Source organism: Oncorhynchus masou, chromosome 18 (assembly GCF_036934945.1).
Source record: "Oncorhynchus masou masou isolate Uvic2021 chromosome 18, UVic_Omas_1.1, whole genome shotgun sequence".
NCBI classification, from domain to species: Eukaryota; Metazoa; Chordata; class Actinopteri; order Salmoniformes; family Salmonidae; genus Oncorhynchus; species Oncorhynchus masou.
Genome location: NC_088229.1, coordinates 32,311,900 through 32,331,959, shown reverse-complemented (window position 1 = coordinate 32,331,959; position 20,060 = coordinate 32,311,900). Strand labels below are relative to the sequence as shown.

The window sequence follows — 20,060 nt, the reverse complement described above, 5'->3', positions numbered from 1 at the left end:
GTATCTGTAAATTGACAGTTGATACTCGTGATCGGGGAAAAATGAAATGTTTTAATATGTCCAAGTAGATTTTGCCAAAATCTCTACCTCCCTGCAAGTCTCCAGACCAAACAGGCTGCAGATTAGGAGCCGCGGGGGGGGGCTGAACTGTGTCTATGTGTCCTCAACTTGCAGTGGTTGCTATGAGTCAGAATGCACGTCCGCATTTGATATTTTTTTCCCTACCCTCACCCTGTTTGTTAGTTATTAAGACACATTGATTGCTTGATAGCAAACGTCCTGGACATTTGATTGCATCTTAGTAGCAGGCTAACAGGAGACAGCAGCAGTCAATGATCAGACCAAATAAGAGAAGTGAAAGTGATTGGGTGAATTTATGAAATAAGTGGACAGAGAAATACAGCTTCACTTTCCAATCAGAGAAGCAAGATACGGCCCGGCCATCTCTTTACAGACAGGCAAACTAGCCAGTTGAGTTTAGACCACGTAGCACCTCACTTGCCTGATGTGTGAATTTGGATTTGGAAAAAAAATTGGATCATAATCGTATCCAGAACATTGCCCATATCCGTTACAATAATAGTTTTGTCCGAATGGTCGACACACCTCTAACAACACAAACAGCATAATGGCCAAAAGTTCAAGCAATTTATCACTCATCAACTGTTTACACTAGGAATTTCTTCAGTAGTGGTGGCAGAGTTCTTCTTGGGGCATACATCTGACTCAGCCTCTCGCAGTCTCTCCTTCTCCCTTCGTCCCTTACATCCACACTGGCTTGGTTCTCTCTATCCTGCCTCTCTCGGTTGTCTGACTGACTTCTGCTGGTGATGCTGGACCATGCCTGTGCTGTATTTCAGTTTCCTGCTGCAGCCTGCTACACGCAGCCTCCATGGCGAGAGGGGTGAGGACAGAGGGGAAGGAGGAGCAGGCACATGGGCTAGTGTGTCTCAGAACACCTTTCTCTCTCACACATCACATCTCTTGGTCTGATCCTCCTTGGGTTCGTCAAAGACAGGGAGCTCGGCAGTCACTTTAATCTAGGCTCTGAAGAGGAAATGTTAGTGTATAGTCAGATATACATTGTATAGGGCATTGTCTGTAACTAGAGCTGGGAAATAGAGACAAATTCCCATGTCACATCATGGATAACAATAGGACCGTGTAAATTAGCATTTATACATATGAATAAGCCTTAATTATATTGGACATGTTCGGGTGGCACAACAGGCTCCATTTGAGATATTAGCAGCCAAATGAGTGTTACCCTGGGAGGCTGTAGTATGTGGAGAAGCCATGTAAATATCAAGGAATTCTGAAATCCAAAAATATGCATATCTCCAACATTCATATTGTGATCAGGATAACACCCAGCCCTATAAACAGATAGTGTCCGTTTGGAGGAAATCTACCTTCTCTAAATGCTAGTACAGTACTACAATACATAAAAGCACTGCCCTTTGACCAACATGGCAAACAATACCACCTGTACTTTCCCGCCAATTCAGTCCCTCATCCCTTGCGTCATTTTGTTTATCTCCCTCTCCACCGTCCCGCAGTAGTTAGTACTTGTTCCCTTCCTCCCTAGCGTGGTGGTCCAGCTAACTCCTGTCCCATGGCTCCACTCTTGTGTACGGTATGCTGTCCTGTTCAATCTGCCCAGCAGTGGTGATCAGAGGCTAGCCACATTCCACTCAATGAAGCCCCCCTCCTCTTCCAGCTCCCCATCCCCCATCTAAGGCCTCACTCTGCCTCCATCCACACTGCATTCTTCACTCACTTGTTCACTGCTCTTCCTTTTGATCTCTCATTACTTTTCTCTGTCTCCACGCTCTGCCTACTCTGTCACCCTTAAACTCAGTTATCATGCTTCATTGATTGCTTTACTGTGTGGGTAGACTATATCATGTACGCAAACACTATGTAGTGTTGTTCTGAGTCATAGTTAATTACTTTGCCAGTCATTGCTCGAGCAGCACAGTAATTCCACTCGCCCTCATAAAAACCCTTGTGCTTTTTATAATTGAAACTATGGCGATGATGACATCAGTTGAACAAAACACACCCATCTTCCCTGAGTAACTGGGTTCCATCAGTATGGAAACCTGGACAGTCTCATGCTGTGAGGACAGGACAGAAGGTGAAGCGAGGGTGGAGTGTTCTGCTCTGTATGACAGACACAGATAAACAATGAATTCTATTACAACAACCCTGTGTTCCACTTGTCTGACAAACCCATTCCAGTGACAACTGATACCAAAGCTTACGTACTGTATTTGAGAGTGGTGTCCCCTACAGAGGTCTGTATTCATTATTGATAATGATGGTGGAGGTAACCACAGAGGCCATGAGGTTCAAACAGTTGTGGTCACTGGTGGACACACATTGGGCTCTATATTAACAAACTTAACTCAATGGTACATTTTAGTACTGATAATAGCGCTATAGGTCACACTACAATATTGTGGCAATTTTTTACAGTGGGAATTATGGGTGCAATAGCTGGCGGTGGTGTGATAGTGATGTGTTTCGATAAATAATAAGTTGTAGGTGGGATGAGGGCTTGACCATTCACATGCCTTTATGCATTGCATTTCTACAGAAATAAAAAAATACTACTAGGCTCCCCTTAAAAATGTATTGTAGGCGGTGTGCGAAGCACGTTCGCAGTAAGCAAGATATCAATGGTAGATGGGCTATGGCATTATAGGACTGAATCATTTGAATATGTTTGTAGGACCTTTGTTAACTGGACATGAGGCGCTTTGGAAATTGGTACGGATAAGCTACAAGCAAAATGGAGTATGCAGGTAGGGCCTATGAATTGTAAATAATGCAAAAGCCATAGAAAAAGACATTTGAGAAACCTTTTATGGATATACTACTTGGCTAATGCATGGCCTGGATAAGCAAGACACCCGACACATTGCTGTTGAACCAGCTTTCAAGTAGGGGTAACGTACTAAGTGCTTGGTTTTTAATCTAATGAAACGGACAACAAGCAATTGTTAAAGGAAAATAACTTCAATGTTTCTAAATACCAGGGTCACCTGCATCATCTCATCTCTCATTCCATGGTGTGCATATAGCCTGCATGAAGGGGGTTTTACACGCATCCAAAATAACAGGAACTGGCTAAAATAATGTACATAGATAAAAAGGGGATGTCCGCTCACTGTTTTGCTGCTCCCAAACTTGATCTTTTCATAAAGCTTTGGTGATTAAGATATATTTCAAAGCGGTCTCACGAGCCAACCCTTTTCTTGACAATCTTGGGTACATGGTGAATGTATTGCAAGTTGTTGGGATGAGTCTTGTCCTTGATGCAAAACATAGCGATTTCTACTAGCTGGGCTTAGCTGCAAAGTCAAAATTCTCTATATTGTAAAAATGTATGAAAACAAGTGGTTGTTTTTTGGTCTTAATTTTAAGGTTTAAAAAGTTAGGGTTAGGCATTAGGGTTAGCAATATGGTTAAGGGTAGATTAAAATCAGATTTTATGACAGTAGCTGTGCAAGCTCGTGACCACTCTGCAGAGCTGCCTCTAGAACAAGATTAATGATGAAAAACGCTAACCTGCGGGCAAGACAAAAAAAGCCTTCATTGAGGGGAGGGAACGCAATGCTTTGATTTTAAATCAACAACAAAAAGCAAAAAAAAAAATATATATATATATATTGCTCCATGAGTACACAGGCACTATGAATCACAGCTGGTTGGTAGGTGTGAAGGTTTAAACACAATTGGGATCGTTAACGTTAAGTTACTGCTTTACTGAAGTTGAGACTTTGCAAGCCGTCTTTCGGATGGGACGTTAAACGGGCATCCCGAGTCTGTGGTCACGAAAGACCACGTGGCACTTACTATAAGAGTAGGTGTGTTAAAACCTTTTATGACCAGGGGGCAGTATTTAATTTTTGGATGAAAAACGTTCCCGTTTTAAACAAGATATTTTGTCACGAAAAGATGCTAGACTATGCATATAATTGACAGCTTTGGATAGAAAACACTCTGACGTTTCCAAAACTGCAAAGATGTTGTCTGTGAGTGCAACAGAACTGATACAGGCGAAACCAAGTTAAAAATCCAACCAGGAAGTGCCGCATTTTTTGAAACCGCCTCATGCCAATGACTCCATATATGGCTGTGAATGAGCTACGAATGAGCTTACGTTTTCTACGTATTCCCCAAGGTGTCTACAGCATTGTGATGTCTTTCTACGCATTTATGTTGAAGAATAGCCGTAAGAGACCACATTTATCAAGCGGTCACATGATGTCTCCCGCAGAAAATCTTGCGTAAAATACTGAGGTAGCCAATTTTCCAATCGCTTCTTATGAGAAACCAATTGTCTCGACGGATATATTATCGAATAGATAAGTTAAACACCTTGAGGATTGCTTCTAAACAATGTTTGCCATGTTTCTGTCGATATTATGGAGCTAATTTGAAAAAAGGTTCGGCGTTGTAGTGACCGCATTTTCCGGTCAATTTCTCAGCCAAACGTGAAGAACAAACGGGAGCTATTTCGCCTACAAAAATAATATTTTTGGAAAAAAGGAACATTTGCTATCGATCTGGGAGTCTTGAGTGAAAACATCCGAAGTTCTTCAAAGGTAAATTATTTAATTTGATTGCTTTTCTTATTTTCGTGAAAATGTTGCCTGATGCCAGCAGAGCCTAGCATAGCATTATGCCATGATAACCTTACACAAATGCTTGTCTAGCGTTGGCTGTAAAGCATATTTTGAAAATCTGAGATGACAGTGTGATTAACAAAAGGCTAAGCTGTGTCTCAATATATTTCATTTGTGATTTTCATGAATAGGAAAATGTTCTAGGGGTATTCATGTCCGCTGCGTTATGCTAATTCGTTTGAGGCTATGATTACACTCCCGGATCCGGGTTTGAGAGTCACAAGGTAACCCCAGTGTTATGAATAATTCCCAAATCTGGCCTTCATACCATCATTGCCACATAATCATCCCCAGGTTCCAATTGGATCAATCATCCCCAGGTTCCAATTGGATCAATCATCCCCAGGTTCCAATTGGATCATTCATCCCCCCCTCCTCACCCCCTAACTATTCCCCAGGTCATAGCTATCAATATGAATGTGTTCTCAGTCAACTTACCTGGTAAAATAAGGATTAAATTATACATTTTTATTTTATTTATTTATTTTTAAATCAAGGAATTGCTAACTTCAGCATTCCATTACGAAATACAGCTTTTGATTGGCGACACATAGGACTAGTGCATGGATTTGACTCCATCTGCCTGGTGGCAGACATGCCTATACTGTGCCCTTCCCCTCTCTCGCTCGCTATGAAAGATACAAGTGTTTGTGTTCTCTGAAGTACGGCAACTACTCAGTCTCCTCCGTTCAAAAAAAATACTGAATCTTAGTAATTGATTCATAGTGGAAGATGTGTTTTCTTTCTACTAAAATGTCTTGGTATGTCAGTATTACACAAACTTTTAAAAAATATAGTTTTTTAGGATAGAGTGGTCTGTGCACAGGCAGCTCAAGATTACTTGATTGACTGTTCTGGTCGTCAGTACCACTTCAATAGCGGCATTCCTTTAAAATGCCTGTTCAATGGCGCTTCAAAACTATCTCCAGAGAAGGTCTGTTTAACGGAAAACCAATGCTTTTTTTTGCTGTTTAAATGTTATGCAACACTGTTCATTTGTCACATCCCTACTGGATAGACACCACTTCCTCTGTCAAAATCCATGCCATAACCAACAGCGTTGCCGCTAAATTTCCCCATTCGCACTGAATGAAGTTGTCACTTTTGCGCTCGTATTTAAGGACACACCTCAATTATTGCCACCCCTCCCACCTCAGCACAAGCAAATTGATGTTAGACAGGTAAATTGCAGAATCTTCCGAAAGGGGTGGAAAAAAACCAGAGTGCTAGTTTCTGCATGACTGAAAATCGCCAACTGGCGTACGTTTGACACTTGCGCCGCTCTAGCGCCAGCCAAAAAGAGCACATTATCTAAATAGTGTTTAAGTGATGAACAGAGGAGTACAGCTCTCTTTCTCTGGCTGACCACCATAAAAAGACTTACACTGACCTCAGCAAAAACAGTGTACCTGTATGACATGGCGACGGTAGGGGAAGGCACACTGCTCTCCTGCAGGTCTTGTTCAGTAAAAAGAAAGACTCCTATTGTTATGTCAGAACATACTGCACTGAGAACAAATAAAGCAGCTTCCCAACTGACCACATTAACTCCAACCAATTTGTTGTGCAGGCCGAAGCAACAGTATGTCATTCATAAACATACCCCTTTAACTTCACAAGTGACAGAAGAAAAACAAAAGTATAAAAACTGTCATTGTTTGTTGTCTGTGTGGGTATTTCCCTAGCAGGCTTTGCAGCTCCCATCATCCCTAAACAATATCCAGGGCCATTAATACAATGGTGCACAGGTCTCTTCAGGGCTACCATGGCAACAGGTAAACAGGCATGGGACTGGTTGCACTACAGCCTTCCAGACATTGTGTAAGATTCAGGGCTGGGATTTGCCAGGAACCTCACGATACAATATTATTACGATACTTAGGTACCGATACGATATGTATTGCGATTCTCACTATTCTATGTGTATTGTGATTTGATGTTCCAACATATTGCTCACCATATGTCTACTGCAGAGGGACAAGAGAGTTTTGATCAGTCATGGAAATAAAAGTGCTGAAAACATGTTGGCTCACCAGAAAAAAAAGATGGAGAACAAGCTACAGTATGAATGAAAAATACTGTCGTTTTGGTGCAAGTACAACCAAATGGCACAAATTATTGCTATATTGTCAAAACAATACATTGTCAGAAATTAAATCCTGATAGACAGCTAAATTTTTTCTCCACCATTTCTAGTAAGTGTTTTTTTCTTCTATGTGTGTTTATATTAGGATCCTCATTATGTACCAGAAATCCACAAAAGGACAGCAAAACATAAGGACATTTCCCAGGTCTCCCACAAGGACAAAGACTTAGGTTAGGGGTTACGCTTAGGTTTAGGAATAATAGGATTTTGATTGGAAAACATGTGTAAGTGAAAGAGAGAGAGAGAGAGAGAATCACTAGGTCATTTCAATCATTAATAGCTTGACATACTGAAATCAATCATTTGGACACACACTCAAATAGGCCTAAAGAAGGCAAGCCAACACTGCCCAAGAATATATAATGTCCAAAAAGTTCACAACCCCCACATCTGAAGCCCACAAACAGCACGTGGACATACAAAGAACATCTTTCATTCAGATTTGAATACCCTGCAAATTTAAAATGTGTGTTGCCAATACATTAACTCCACACATATTCCACAGAATCCCCATCAACATGTACAATATTCCACATCCACACAGCTCATCAAAACATCAATACAACGACAACTTTATTCTTAATCTGGATTTAAAAAATAAAATAAGTCTGCCACTTGCTTAAAAAGACTTGTTTACTTCCACAATGACAAGGTAAGCCATGGCTGGAGGGAAAACATTCTGGCTAAACACATACAGCTCTTTTATAACCACCATGAGTTCTTCTCATACAAACTTACAGCCTAGAAAGAACTCCTAGACTGCAGAGGGGGAGTAAAGACAGCAACAGGCAGCCAAAGAGCACAACCTGCTCTTTACATCCTAACAGACTGAGCCCAGAGAAAGAGACAACGCTGATACATCCATCGTCATTTGATATTAAGAACCCTACCAGTCTAGCAGTCTAGAAACCATTAGTAAAAGAAGACAATACATAGACCCACATCCATACAACATCCGATGGCCATGCAGTAGTGTTGAGTATTAAGTGACATTTTTAAAACAACAAATTGACCAATATAGTTAAATTATTTGAATTCCATTTCGTTCAGTTTTTTTTCCTGTGAGCTCAATGACAAATTTCTCTAAAGATTCAACAGATCAAATCCAAAATGTGCGATGTAACCGTGCCAACAGGCCAGAATTCTACGTAGTTTAAGGGCAGAAAATGTGATAATTAACGACAATGGCCATAATCCATTGCGTGCCTACTTATCCAGTCTGTGTTTCTTTCACTCCTGCTATGTTAGGTTAGTGTGGGGTAGACATGGAAAGGGAGAGAAGAGACAAAAGAATGTGTGATCGACAGGGATGAAAAGCAGTTGCTTCGCGAGGCATCTCTCCCTGTAAATACACAATCTAAGCGATTCATAGTAGGTATTCAGCAGTCATGCCTTATTTACTTTGAAGAACTAGTAAAATAGTGATTTTGTCAGACAGCATAGGCAGCAGATCTATAGAGATGAGATAATGACTCCAGGTCAGAAAACAAATACAACTAAAATATTTTATTAAAGTAAAGGAATAAATAAATGGTTAATAAGTGATAAGCTGGGAATTGTATTAATTGTTTTATTCTGTGTTACAGCATTCAACCCACGTTAAATGTAAAAACATTCAAATAAATAAAAGCACTAACCGCTCAGCACAACTAGGCAGTCAGAATGAACTGCTTCCTACACTATTGGGTAAAAGCAGTGGGCAAAGATTTCAAGAGTGTGTGTGTGTTTGAGGGGTGAGTTGCTGCAGCCAAAGACGTTAGTGTCTAGCATGTAATTGAAACACAGGGCCCACACAGCGTGACACAGCGACCCCTGTAATCCCCTCCTGACAAAGACGCTTAGCATCTATAGGTCATATGGCACATCGAGACAGCTTAGACTCACCCCCCACAGCCCCAGTCTCTCTGGATTGACCAGATTGCACTGAACACTCAATGATGACAAAAAGGACTAAAGACTGAGTTCAACACCCATACTAAAAACAGCAATTATCACCTCATTGAAAAACTTACTGAATGGACACACACAACTAGGCCTAATTCATTGTTCAACAACTATCAAAATGTCCAAAATGCTATAGTACCATAGTGAGACAGTAGGCTAAATTACGGCTGGGCAGTATTCTGTATTTTACTATATAATGGTGTTGATGCACGTACCAGTTTGGGTTTTTACTTTATCTTCTATAAACCATTTCAAATTTTAGGCTTGTTAAACACTACTTGAGTCGTCTCGCTCTCACCAAGCCCGCCCCATCATTCAAGGAGCACAGTTGTTGTTCTTGCTCGACCACAAGGGGCCAGGATCTTATCAAATCCAGCCTTCACAGCCAAAGATATGAAAATGTTATACTCATCTAATGTCGGCCATGTTTTTGGATGACGTGATGTTGTTGCTGCTCTCACTGCTCCCTCTGCGCAATGAGTGCAAGTGAGCATGCAATGTTGGTCCGTATAAACCAGATGCAACCCGGATGTAGATGGCCCATGAATCGGTATTTGCGAACATCAGTAGATGACCTTAAACAGTCAAATATTTTGGACACAGTCTCCAGTTCTTATTATACCTCAGTGGCTGGACCAAGAGATCATTTGCTGATCGTTCCCTTGTCAGTCTGCATGATAAATGCAGCAGATGCAACAATATGTTGATGAAGTGGAGAAAGTCAAAGTTGCAGGTCTATTATGATATACTGAGAGAGCAACTTGTCACATATTAAGAAGGCAATTAAAAATGCCAGACAGCCTCCTTTTTATAACTTGATCACTATTAATAATTTGAGTGCTCTTCTCGACCACTGATGGCCTGATCAAATCCTACCCCTGCAAACCTGTGTGAACTTTCCTTCACATCTAAATGTGATGAGTTTGCGGCATATTTCAGAGATAAGATTAGGTTGGGTATCAGTCAAGAAAGAACAGATGTGAAGTTTGATGATATGTGCCCGAGCCTACCACACAAAGGCACTATGGATTTATTTTTGCTGATTGACACAGGCATGCTCAGGAAAGAGATATCACAACTTAAGCCTTCTACCTGCCTTATTGATCCGATCCCCTCCACCTACTTCAAAGGTTTTTAATTGCATATCTGAAGAAGTGCAAGCCACTGTTAATCACTCTCTGTTCTCAGGCACTTTCCCCACTGCACTAAAAATGGAAGAAAAGTAATATAGATTCTTCAGCTCTTAGCAATTTGACAATCTCCAACCTTCCATTCTTAAGCAAAATGTATGTTCAAATAGCTAAAATATTTAAGTGCCAAATGTATTTAAAAAATAAAATCCAAATATGGTTTTCGTGCCCACCACAGCACAGAGACAGCCTTAGTTAAAGTGGTAAATTACCTTATAGCCAACACAGATGCCATACAGCTCTTTGTCCTCGTACTCTTAGATTTAAGTGCTGCATTTGACACGGTTGACCATGATGTTCTTCTGGACAGACTGGAGAGGTGGGTTGGCCTCTCCGGTCGAGTTCTAAATTGGTTTAGGACCTATTTAACAGGGTGAGAGTTTGTCAACCTTGGTGAACATAATTCACAGAAAATACATATCACATAAGGTGTTCCACAAGGTTCGCCTTCAGGTCCGGTACAGTTCAGTTTACATATATTACCCCTTTGGCAGCGTTATTGGAAAGCACAGCATTGACTTTCACTGATACGCAGACGACCCACAACTTTACATTTCTATGTCACCAGAGGATTTTAGCTCCACAGATAAATTCTTATACTAGTGATTTAAATGCATGGATGGCTCACAACTTCCACCAGCGAAATCAAGACGAGACCAAGATACTTATTGTTGGAGCCAAAGCCGAGAGAGAATCTAGCCGCACATCTGAATTCACAGGCAATAAAGACAAGACACGAGGTAAAAAAAACCTAGGTGTAATTTTAGATTCTGAACAAAATGTTGGATCACACATTAGGAATGTGACCAAAATAACTTCTTACCACCTGAGGAACATTGCCACGGTTTGGCCGTTTCTCTCTCAGGCTGATAGAGAGACTCATCCATGCTTTTATTACAAGCAGGCTTGACTACTGTAAGGCTCTCCTGTCTGGTCTACCCAAGAAAGCCATTGATCAACTGCAAACCACACAGAATGCTGGACCAAGGATACTGACCAAGACCAGAAGGAGATCACACCGGTTTTAAGTTCTCTGCACTGGCTGATGTTGTAGAACTAATTTTAAGATTCTTCTATTGGTTGTTAAATCAATCCAGGATTGTGCACCCCTATACAATTCAGACATGCTTTCAAGTAAGTATCTCAGCTCCTCTGGCACTGGCCTCTTAACCATCCCAAATCCTAGGCCCAAGAAGCATGGAGAGGCAGCCTTTGAGTTACTATGCACCCAGCCTCTGGAAAAGCCTGCCAGAAAACTTGGGGGATGAAACTGTTGACTTGTTTTTTTTTAGAGAGAGAACGTCAAACATCTTTAGCTTTGCTTTTCCTTAGGGTGATTTTTAAATTGTTCAGTTCGTGTCATTTAGATTTTTTATCTTATGTTTGTTGTGTTGTAAATATTTCAGCTTTTATTTTCAGTTTCTTAATGGAAAGCACATTGCGTTGCATTCCATGTCTGATATGTGCTGTATAAATAAAGCTCGAATTAATGACAACGATGCTGCTTTCCACTTCGCTTCTTAATATAAATCCACACACATTCTATAATTACACTATTAGTTTTTGTATCTTACAGTCTGCAAACAGCTAGTTTGTCTTTTCTTAGCAAGTTGTGGCTAAAATAAAATCATATCAATGGCTAATGCTAACCGGTAGTTAGCTTGCTAGCCAGTCAGCTAGCTAATAAATGTAATGAGTCCGAGCAAATATAGCTAGCTAATTCATCCTGATACCAGTGCTGGTGTAGGTCTACATCAGCATGTTGTTTGGGCAACAGTATCAGAGAGGAATAAGAATAAGCGAAGCATGAATGTGTTAGCTACATGAAGTAAGAGAAAACATTTAATTTGTTTTGTCTAGAAGGGTACAGCTTGTCAAAATTGACTTTTTGTAGCAGGTTGAGGAAAACTTAAGCAGGTTATGATAATTAACATAGAAGGTTAGGATAATTAAGTTATGGTTAGAAAAAGGGTTAGCTAAAATGCAACAAAAAAAGCAGAGATTTAGGAGATGGATGAAAGACTGTGGCATTACACACATGGAATCTCAATGGAGTCGAAGAAGGAGGCTGACCGATTGTGTTTTTTTGTTTGTTTTTAACTTATTTATTTAATTGTTTACATAAAGTTGCCTCTACAGTCTCTTATGACCGAAAAATAACTTCTGGACAACAGGACTGCAACTACTCACCACAGACTGGCAGAATCCTTGTTTTCCCTTTAATGAGTCTGACGCGAATGATATACTGCTTTCTCGGGAACAGACCCAGATCCCTGTGATTTGCATAATGAGTCGGCGGAGAAAAAAGGGGCCAGAGGGCGGGCAGTCTTCTGAAAATTCGTAGGCGATCGACGAAACCCTCACTTCCTTCCATTCTGCTAGCAAACGAGCAACCTTTGGAGAATAAAATCGACCTACGTACAAGATTAAACTACCAACGGGACATTCAAAACTGTAATATATATAATATATATATATATAAAAGAAATAATATATATCTCTTATGCTTCACTGAGTAGTGGCTGAACGACGACACTATCAACATACAGCTGGCAGGTTATACGCTGTACCGGCAGGATAGAACAGTGGCAGCTGGTAAGACAAGCGGCAGCGGAATTGGTACTTTTGTAATTAACAGCTGGTGCACGATATCTAAGGAAGTATTGAGCTATTGCTCACCTGAGGTAGAGTATCTCAAGATAAGCTGTGGAGCACACTATCTACCGAGAGAGTATCTGTATTTTTCATAGCTGTTCACATACCACCACAGACGGAGGCTGGCACTAAAGACAGCATTAAATGATCTGTATTCCGCCATAAGCAAACAAGAAAAGGCTCACCCAGAGGCGCCGCTCCGAGTAGCCGGGGACTTTAATGCAGGGAAACTTAAATCCTTAATATCAAATATCTATCAGCATGTTAAAAGTGCAACCAAAGGGGGGTGGGGTGGGGGGGGGGAATACTCTGGACCACCTTTACTCCACAAACAGAGATGCATACAAAGCTCCCCCTTGCCCTCCATTTGGCAAATCTGACCATTATTATATCCTCCTGATTCCTGCTTTGAAGCAAAAATTAAAGTAGGATGCACCAGTGTCTAGATCAATAAAAATAAAGTGGTCAGATGAAGCAGATGCTAAGCTACAGGACTGTTTCGCTAGCACAGACTGGAATATGTTCCGGGATTCCTCTGATGGCACTGAGGAGTACACCACATCAGTCATTGGCTTCATCAATAAGTGCATTAATGAACATATCCCAACCAGAAGCCATGGATTACAGGCAACATCCGCAGTGAGCTAAGGGCTAGAGCTGCCGTTTTCTGGACTCTAAACCAGACAAATCCCGCTATGCCCTCCAACGAACCATCAAACAGGCACAGCGTCAATACAGGACTAAGATCGAATCGTACAACACCGGCTCTGACGCTCGTCCGATGTGGCAGGGCTTGCAAACTATTACAGACTACAAAGGGAAGCACAGCAAGAGCTGCCTAGTGACACGAGCATACCTAAACTATTTCTATGCTCGCTTCGAGGCAAATAACACTGAAACATGCATGAGAGCACCAGCTGTTCCGGAAGACTGTGATCCCGCTCTCCGCAGCAGATGTGAGTAAAACCTTTAAACAGGTCAACATTCACAAGGCCTCAGGGCCAGACAGATTACCAGGACGTGTACTGTAAGCATGCGCTGACCAACTGGAAAGTGTCTTCCCTGACATTTTCAACCTCCCTCTGTCCGAGTCTGTAATACCAACCAATTTTAAGCAGCCTGTGCCCAAGAACACTAAGGTAACCTGCCTAAATAACTGCCAACCCGTAGCACTCACAACTGTAGCCATGAAGTGCTTTGAAATGCTGGTCATGGCTCACATCAGCACCATTATCCCAGAAACCCCTAGACCCACTCCAATGACAACAGTGGTAGACCTGATCACCGACAACAACGAGGCAGACTATAGGGAGGAGGTCAGAGACCTGGCAGTGTGGTGCCAGGACAACAACCTCTCCCTCAATGTCATAAAGACAAAGGAGATGTTTGTGGACGATAGGAAAAAGAGGACCGAGCACACCCCCATTTTCATCGACGGGGCTGCAGTGGAGCAGATTGAGAGCTTCAAGCTTCTTGGTGTCCACATCACCAACAAACTAGAATGGTCCAAACACACCAAGACAGTCGTGAAGAGGGCATGACAAAGCCTATTCCCCCTCAGGAAACTAAAAAGATTTGGCATGGGTCCTCAGATCCTCAAAAGGTTCTATAGCTGTACCATCGAGAGCATGGTTGCATCACTGCCTGGTATGGCAACTGCTCGGCCTCGGACCACAAAGCACTACACAGAGGGTAGTGCGAAGGGCCCAGTACATCACTGGGGCCAAGCTTCCTGCCATCCAAGACCTCTATACCAGGCAGTGTCAGAGGAAGGCCCTAAAAATTGTCAAAGTCTCCAGCCACCCTAATCATAGACTGCTCTCTCTGCTACCACACGGCAAGCGGTACCGGAGCGCCAAGTCTTGGTCCAAGAGTCTTCTAAACAGCTTCTACCCCCAAGCCACAAGACTCCTAAACAGGTAATCAAATGGCTACCCAAAATATTTGCATTGACTGCCCCCCGGCCCGCTGCTACTCTGTTATCAGCTATGCATAGTCACTTTAATAACTCAAACTACATATAGACATATTACCTCAACTAACCAATACCCCCGCACATTGACACTGTACCGGTACCCCCCTGTATATAGTCTCACTAATGTTACTTTACTGCTCCTCTTTAATTAATTGTTACTTTTATTTCTTATCCATATTTTTTTAAACAGCATTGTTGGTTAGTGGCTCGTAAGTAAGCATTCCACTGTAACCTGTTGTATTCAGCACATGTGAAATTCAAATCGAATTTTATTAGTCACATGACAGAGCTTTTTTTATATCAAGTAAACAATTCACTACAATCACCATAGAAGAAGTTCAAGTAGCAGTAAAAAGTTACAAAAAATAAACATTGAAAAATAATCCTTCCCTCTGCCCCATGATGACCTGCCCCTGGCTCTGTGTGATCCTTCTCTACATTGTATAGCCAGAAGAGGACTGGCCACCCCTCGGAGCCTGGTTCCTTGGTTCCTTTCTAGGTTTCTTCCTATGTTCCTACCTTCAAGGCAGTGTTTCGTAGACACTATGCTCCTGCCACAGCATTGCTTGCTTTTGTATGTAAAATAAATTTGATTGATCCTTTCTTACCTTTCCTCTGCAGGAAGAGCCGTAGCAGCGGGCTAGCCACAGAGATGGCCTTGTGGTAGTTGTCATTGTTGTTTATTGGCAACAGGTCGCCGTGGACGTCGGCGTAACCCACCAGCAGGTCCACGTTGGGTATCCGGTGCACGTGTTGCAGGAGTCCATAGAACTCATCAAATCTGCCCGGCTTCGACCGGTCCAGGGAGAACCGACGGAATTCGGCCCCAAACTGGGACATATAGGAATGTGAACAGACAGACAGAGACAGACCACAGTTAAAAGATTGGATAGGAGGCAGGATAATGACCTTGGTGTTTGTAGAAAGAATTTTGCAGCAAACCGTTTTGACAAAGCAGAAAAACAATACACAGTGGTTGGAATAAGTCAAATCTACACTTTACAAAAATATGAGGTCCTGGGCTGGCGTGGTTACATGTGGTCTGCTGTTGTGAGGCCGGTTGGACGCATTATATTTAAAAAAAATCTAAAACGACATGCGGCGGCTTATGGTAGAGAAATTAACATAAAATTCTGGCAACAGCTCTGGTGGACATTCTTGCAGTCAGCATGCAAATTACACTCTCCCTCAAAATTTGAGAGACATCTGTGGCATTGTGACAAAACTGGACATTTTAGAGTGGCCTTTCGTCCCCCGCACAACATGTATTCTGTATAGTATTCTGTATACTTCTGGCCCTTCTTTGGACACTGTTAACAACCCTCCAGGCAAGCTTCAATGCCATACAACTCTCCTTCCGTGGCCTCCAATTGCTCTTAAATACAAGTAAAACTAAATGCATGCTCTTCAACCGATCGCTACCCGCACCTACCCGCCTGTCCAACATCACTACTCTGGACGGCTCTGACTTAGAATAGGTGGACAACTACAAATACTTAGGTGTCTGGTTCGACTGTAAACTCTCCTTCCAGACCCATATCAAATATCTCCAATCCAAAGTTAAATCTAGAATTGGCTTCCTATTTCGCAACAAAGCATCCTTCACTCATGCTGCCAAACATACCCTTGTAAAACTGACCATCCTACCAATCCTCGACTTTGGCGATGTCATTTACAAAATAGCCTCCAATACCCTACTCAACAAATTGGATGCAGTCTATCACAGCGCAATCCGTTTTGTCACCAAAGCCCCATATACTACCCACCATTGCGACCTGTACGCTCTCGTTGGCTGTCCCTCGCTTCAAACTCGTCGCCAAACCCACTGGCTCCATGTCATCTACAAGACCCTGCTAGGTAAAGTCACCCCTTATCTCGGCTCGCTGGTCACCATAGCATCTCCCACCTGTAGCACACGCTCCAGCAGGTATATCTCTCTAGTCACCCCCAAAACCAATTCTTTCTTTGGCCGCCTCTCCTTCCAGTTCTCTGCTGCCAATGACTGGAACGAACTACAAAAATCTCTGAAACTGGAAACACTTATCTCCCTCACTAGCTTTAAGCACCAACTGTCAGAGCAGCTCACAGATTACTGCACCTGTACATTGCCCACCTATATTTTAGCCCAAACAACTACCTCTTTCCCTACTGTATTTAATTTATTTATTTTGCTCCTTTGCACCCCATTATTTTTATTTCTACTTTGCACATTCTTCCATTGCAAATCTACCATTCCAGTGTTTTACTTGCTATATTGTATTTACTTTGCCACCATGGACTTTTTTTGCCTTTACCTCCCTTATCTCCCCGCTTTTGCTCAAATCGTATATAGACTTGTTTATACTGTATTATTGACTGTATGTTTGTTTTGCTCCATGTGTAACTCTGTGTCGTTGTATGTGTCAAACTGCTTTGCTTTATCTTGGCCAGGTCGCAATTGTAAATGAGAACTTGTTCTCAACTTGACTACCTGGTTAAATAAAGGTGAAATAAATAAATATGTACCTGTGTAATAATCATGCAGTTCAAATTGGCTTCTTCATATGCCACACCCGTCAGGTGGATGGATTATCTTGGTAAAGGAGAAACGCTCACTACTAGGGGTGTAAACAAATTTGTGCACATAATTTGAGAAATAAGCTATTTGTGAGGATGGAAAATTTCTGGAATATCTTATTTCAGCTCATGAAACATGGGACCAACACTTTACATGTTGAGTTCATATTTTTGTTCTGTTTCAGTACCATAAAAAAATCCCCAGCAAAATCGGTCAGTTTAATAAGCACGGCTGCATCTCAATCCACTGCATCCGCATATATTGACCTTTCGCATCTGCGGTGGAAGGTGGCCGAGCTACAGAGGTGTTTGTCAGACCATGAGACATCCCTAAAAAATGGTGGTGTTCTCTCCACGACCACTACAAGTGTCACAGGACTCGTCTAAAGGTAACTTATACAAACGAATGTTAGTACAGTGCTTTAGAAAGTCTTCAGACCACTTCAGTTCTTCCACATTACAGCCTTATTCTAATATTCTTTATTCCCTCGTCAAACTACACACAACACCCTATAATTACAAAGCGAAAACAGGTTTAGACATTTTAGCAAATGTAATAAAAATAACACAGAATTACTTTACTTACATAACTATTTAGACCCTTTGCTATGAGACTAGAAATTGAGCTCAGGTGCATCCTGTTTCCATTGATCATCCTTGAGATGTTTCTTCAACTTGATTGGAGTCCACCTGTGATAAATTCAATTGATTGGCCATGATTTGGAAAGGCACACACCTGTCTATAGAAGGTCTCACAGTTGACCGTGCATGTCAGAGCAAAAACCAAGCCATGAGGTCGAAGGAATTGTCCGTAGAGCTCAGAGACAGGATTATGTCGAGGCATAGATGTGGGAAAGGGTACCAAAACATTTCTGCAGCATTGAAGGTCCCTAAGTGGCCTCCATTATTCTGAAATGGAATAAGTTTGGGACCACCAAGGCTCTTTCTAGAGCTGGCTGCCTGGCCAAAATGAGCAATCGGGGGACAAGGGCCTTGGTCAGGGAGGTGACCAAGAACCTGATAGTCGCTGACAGAGCTCCAGAGTTCCTCTATGGTAGAGTGACCAGACGGAAGCCACTCCTCAGTAAAAAGGCACATGCCAGCGCACTTGGAGTTGGCCAAACGTCACCTAAAGACCATCACCATGAGAAACAAGATTCTCTGGTCTGATGATACCAAGATTGAACTTTTTGGTCTGAATGCCAAGCATCACATCTGGACAAAACCTGGCACCCATCCTACAGTGAATCACGGTGGTTGCAGCATCATGCTGTGGGGATGTTATTCAGCAGCAGGGACTGGAAGACCAATCAGGATCGAGGGAAAGATGAACCTGCTCCACAGTGCTCAGGACCTCAGACTGGGGTGAAGGTTCACCTTCATCAGGACAACGACCCTAAGTATACAGCCAAGACATTGCAGGAGTGGCTTCGGGACAAGTCTCTAAATTTCCTGAATTTTCCAGACTTGAACCCGATCAAAACATCTCTGGAGAGACCTGAAAATAGCTGTGTAGACGCTCCCCATCCAACCTGACAGAGCTTGAGAGGATCTGTAGAGAGAAATGGGATTAACTCCCCAAATACAGGTGTGCCAAGATTGTAGCGTCATACCCAAGAAGACTCGAGGTTGTAATCGCTACCTAAGGTGCTTCAACAAAGTACTGAGTAAAGGGTCTGAATAATTATGCAAACATCTCTAAAAACCTGTTTTTAGCTTTGTGATTATGGGGTATTGTGTGTAGATTGAGGGAATTTTTAAAATCAATTTTAGAATAAAGCTGTTACGTAACAATGTGGAAAAAGTCAAGGGCTCTGAATACTTTCCGAATGCACTGTATACAGGTCATTTTGTGCAAACAAACAAAGGGGTTAAATATGTGTCCAAAAAAACTACAATATTTCCTGAGCTCTTATACCTCATTGATATAGGACAGACACTTCAAGACCTTACGATGTATTATTGTTTGCCATTTATGAATGTGTTAATCAATGTGTTTCTATGGTTTATAAGAGTAAAGACAAAATTCAACCTTTTAACAAATAAATCTAAACCAATTGACTCATGACCACTATGTGATAGGTAGAGTCTTGAAGACCAGAGCATCACTCATTTAGTACAAATTCTGATTATGGGTCTTTAGCTTGTATGTGTGAAAATGAGTACAATCTGTGCATCAATTAAAATGTTCAAAATGCAGATGTGGGTGTGATTGTGCCTGTGTATGTCATAGTCTATAATTACAGAAATAGGGACTCACACACCCATCTCTGTCACATCAATAGGAAAAATACTGATCTGAAATCTACCAAATCAATTACACTGGTGACAGTAACTCTTGTTGGTGGTACTCTATTAGTGAGACCAGTTTACCACAAACATGTTTCGTTCGACATGGTTGGAGCAATGCCTGTTGCCTAAGTGTAACATTGGAGTTGAAAGACAAGGGTTGGACCCTCCCGTCCCTTTTTTGCATTACGAAGGTGCCCCCAGCGACTTGCAGTGTTGTGGTTACTGCTGCACAGTGTGGGGGACTGAGTGTGTACGGTTGATTAGCACCCCATTGTCTAATCAAGCTGAAGACTACAAACACATTGGGAAACTGGGGATTGGTACCACCTTCTTCCTTTTCATGAGACTAATGTCTGTAGTCTTGACAACATCTCATAACATGTGCTCATGTGTTTTGAATGGTTGAAGGGACCCCTGCATTATTATTACCACTACTACTACTACTATTATTTGACATTCCAATAGTGACACTGGATATTACATTTTGGGATGATCCCAATAATGGAAAATGTATCTATTTAGAAGTATGAAATATATACCTAAACTGCGCAATTACTTTGTTTGCTATTAGCAATCCTATGCGGAAGGAACCAAGATCCCTTATG

The 20,060-nt window shown here is 41.8% G+C and overlaps 1 protein-coding gene across 1 annotated transcript in view; it reads right to left on the bottom strand.

Annotated features, from left to right (window-relative positions):
- The window catches only part of LOC135504427 (partitioning defective 6 homolog beta-like), a 39,765-nt gene that overhangs the window by 18,691 nt on the left and 1,014 nt on the right, over nt 1–20,060 (bottom strand). The window contains exon 3 of the mRNA XM_064923024.1: nt 15,216–15,438. Coding sequence (XP_064779096.1) covers nt 15,216–15,438 — 223 coding nt within the window. The remainder of the gene's footprint in view (nt 1–15,215; nt 15,439–20,060) is intronic.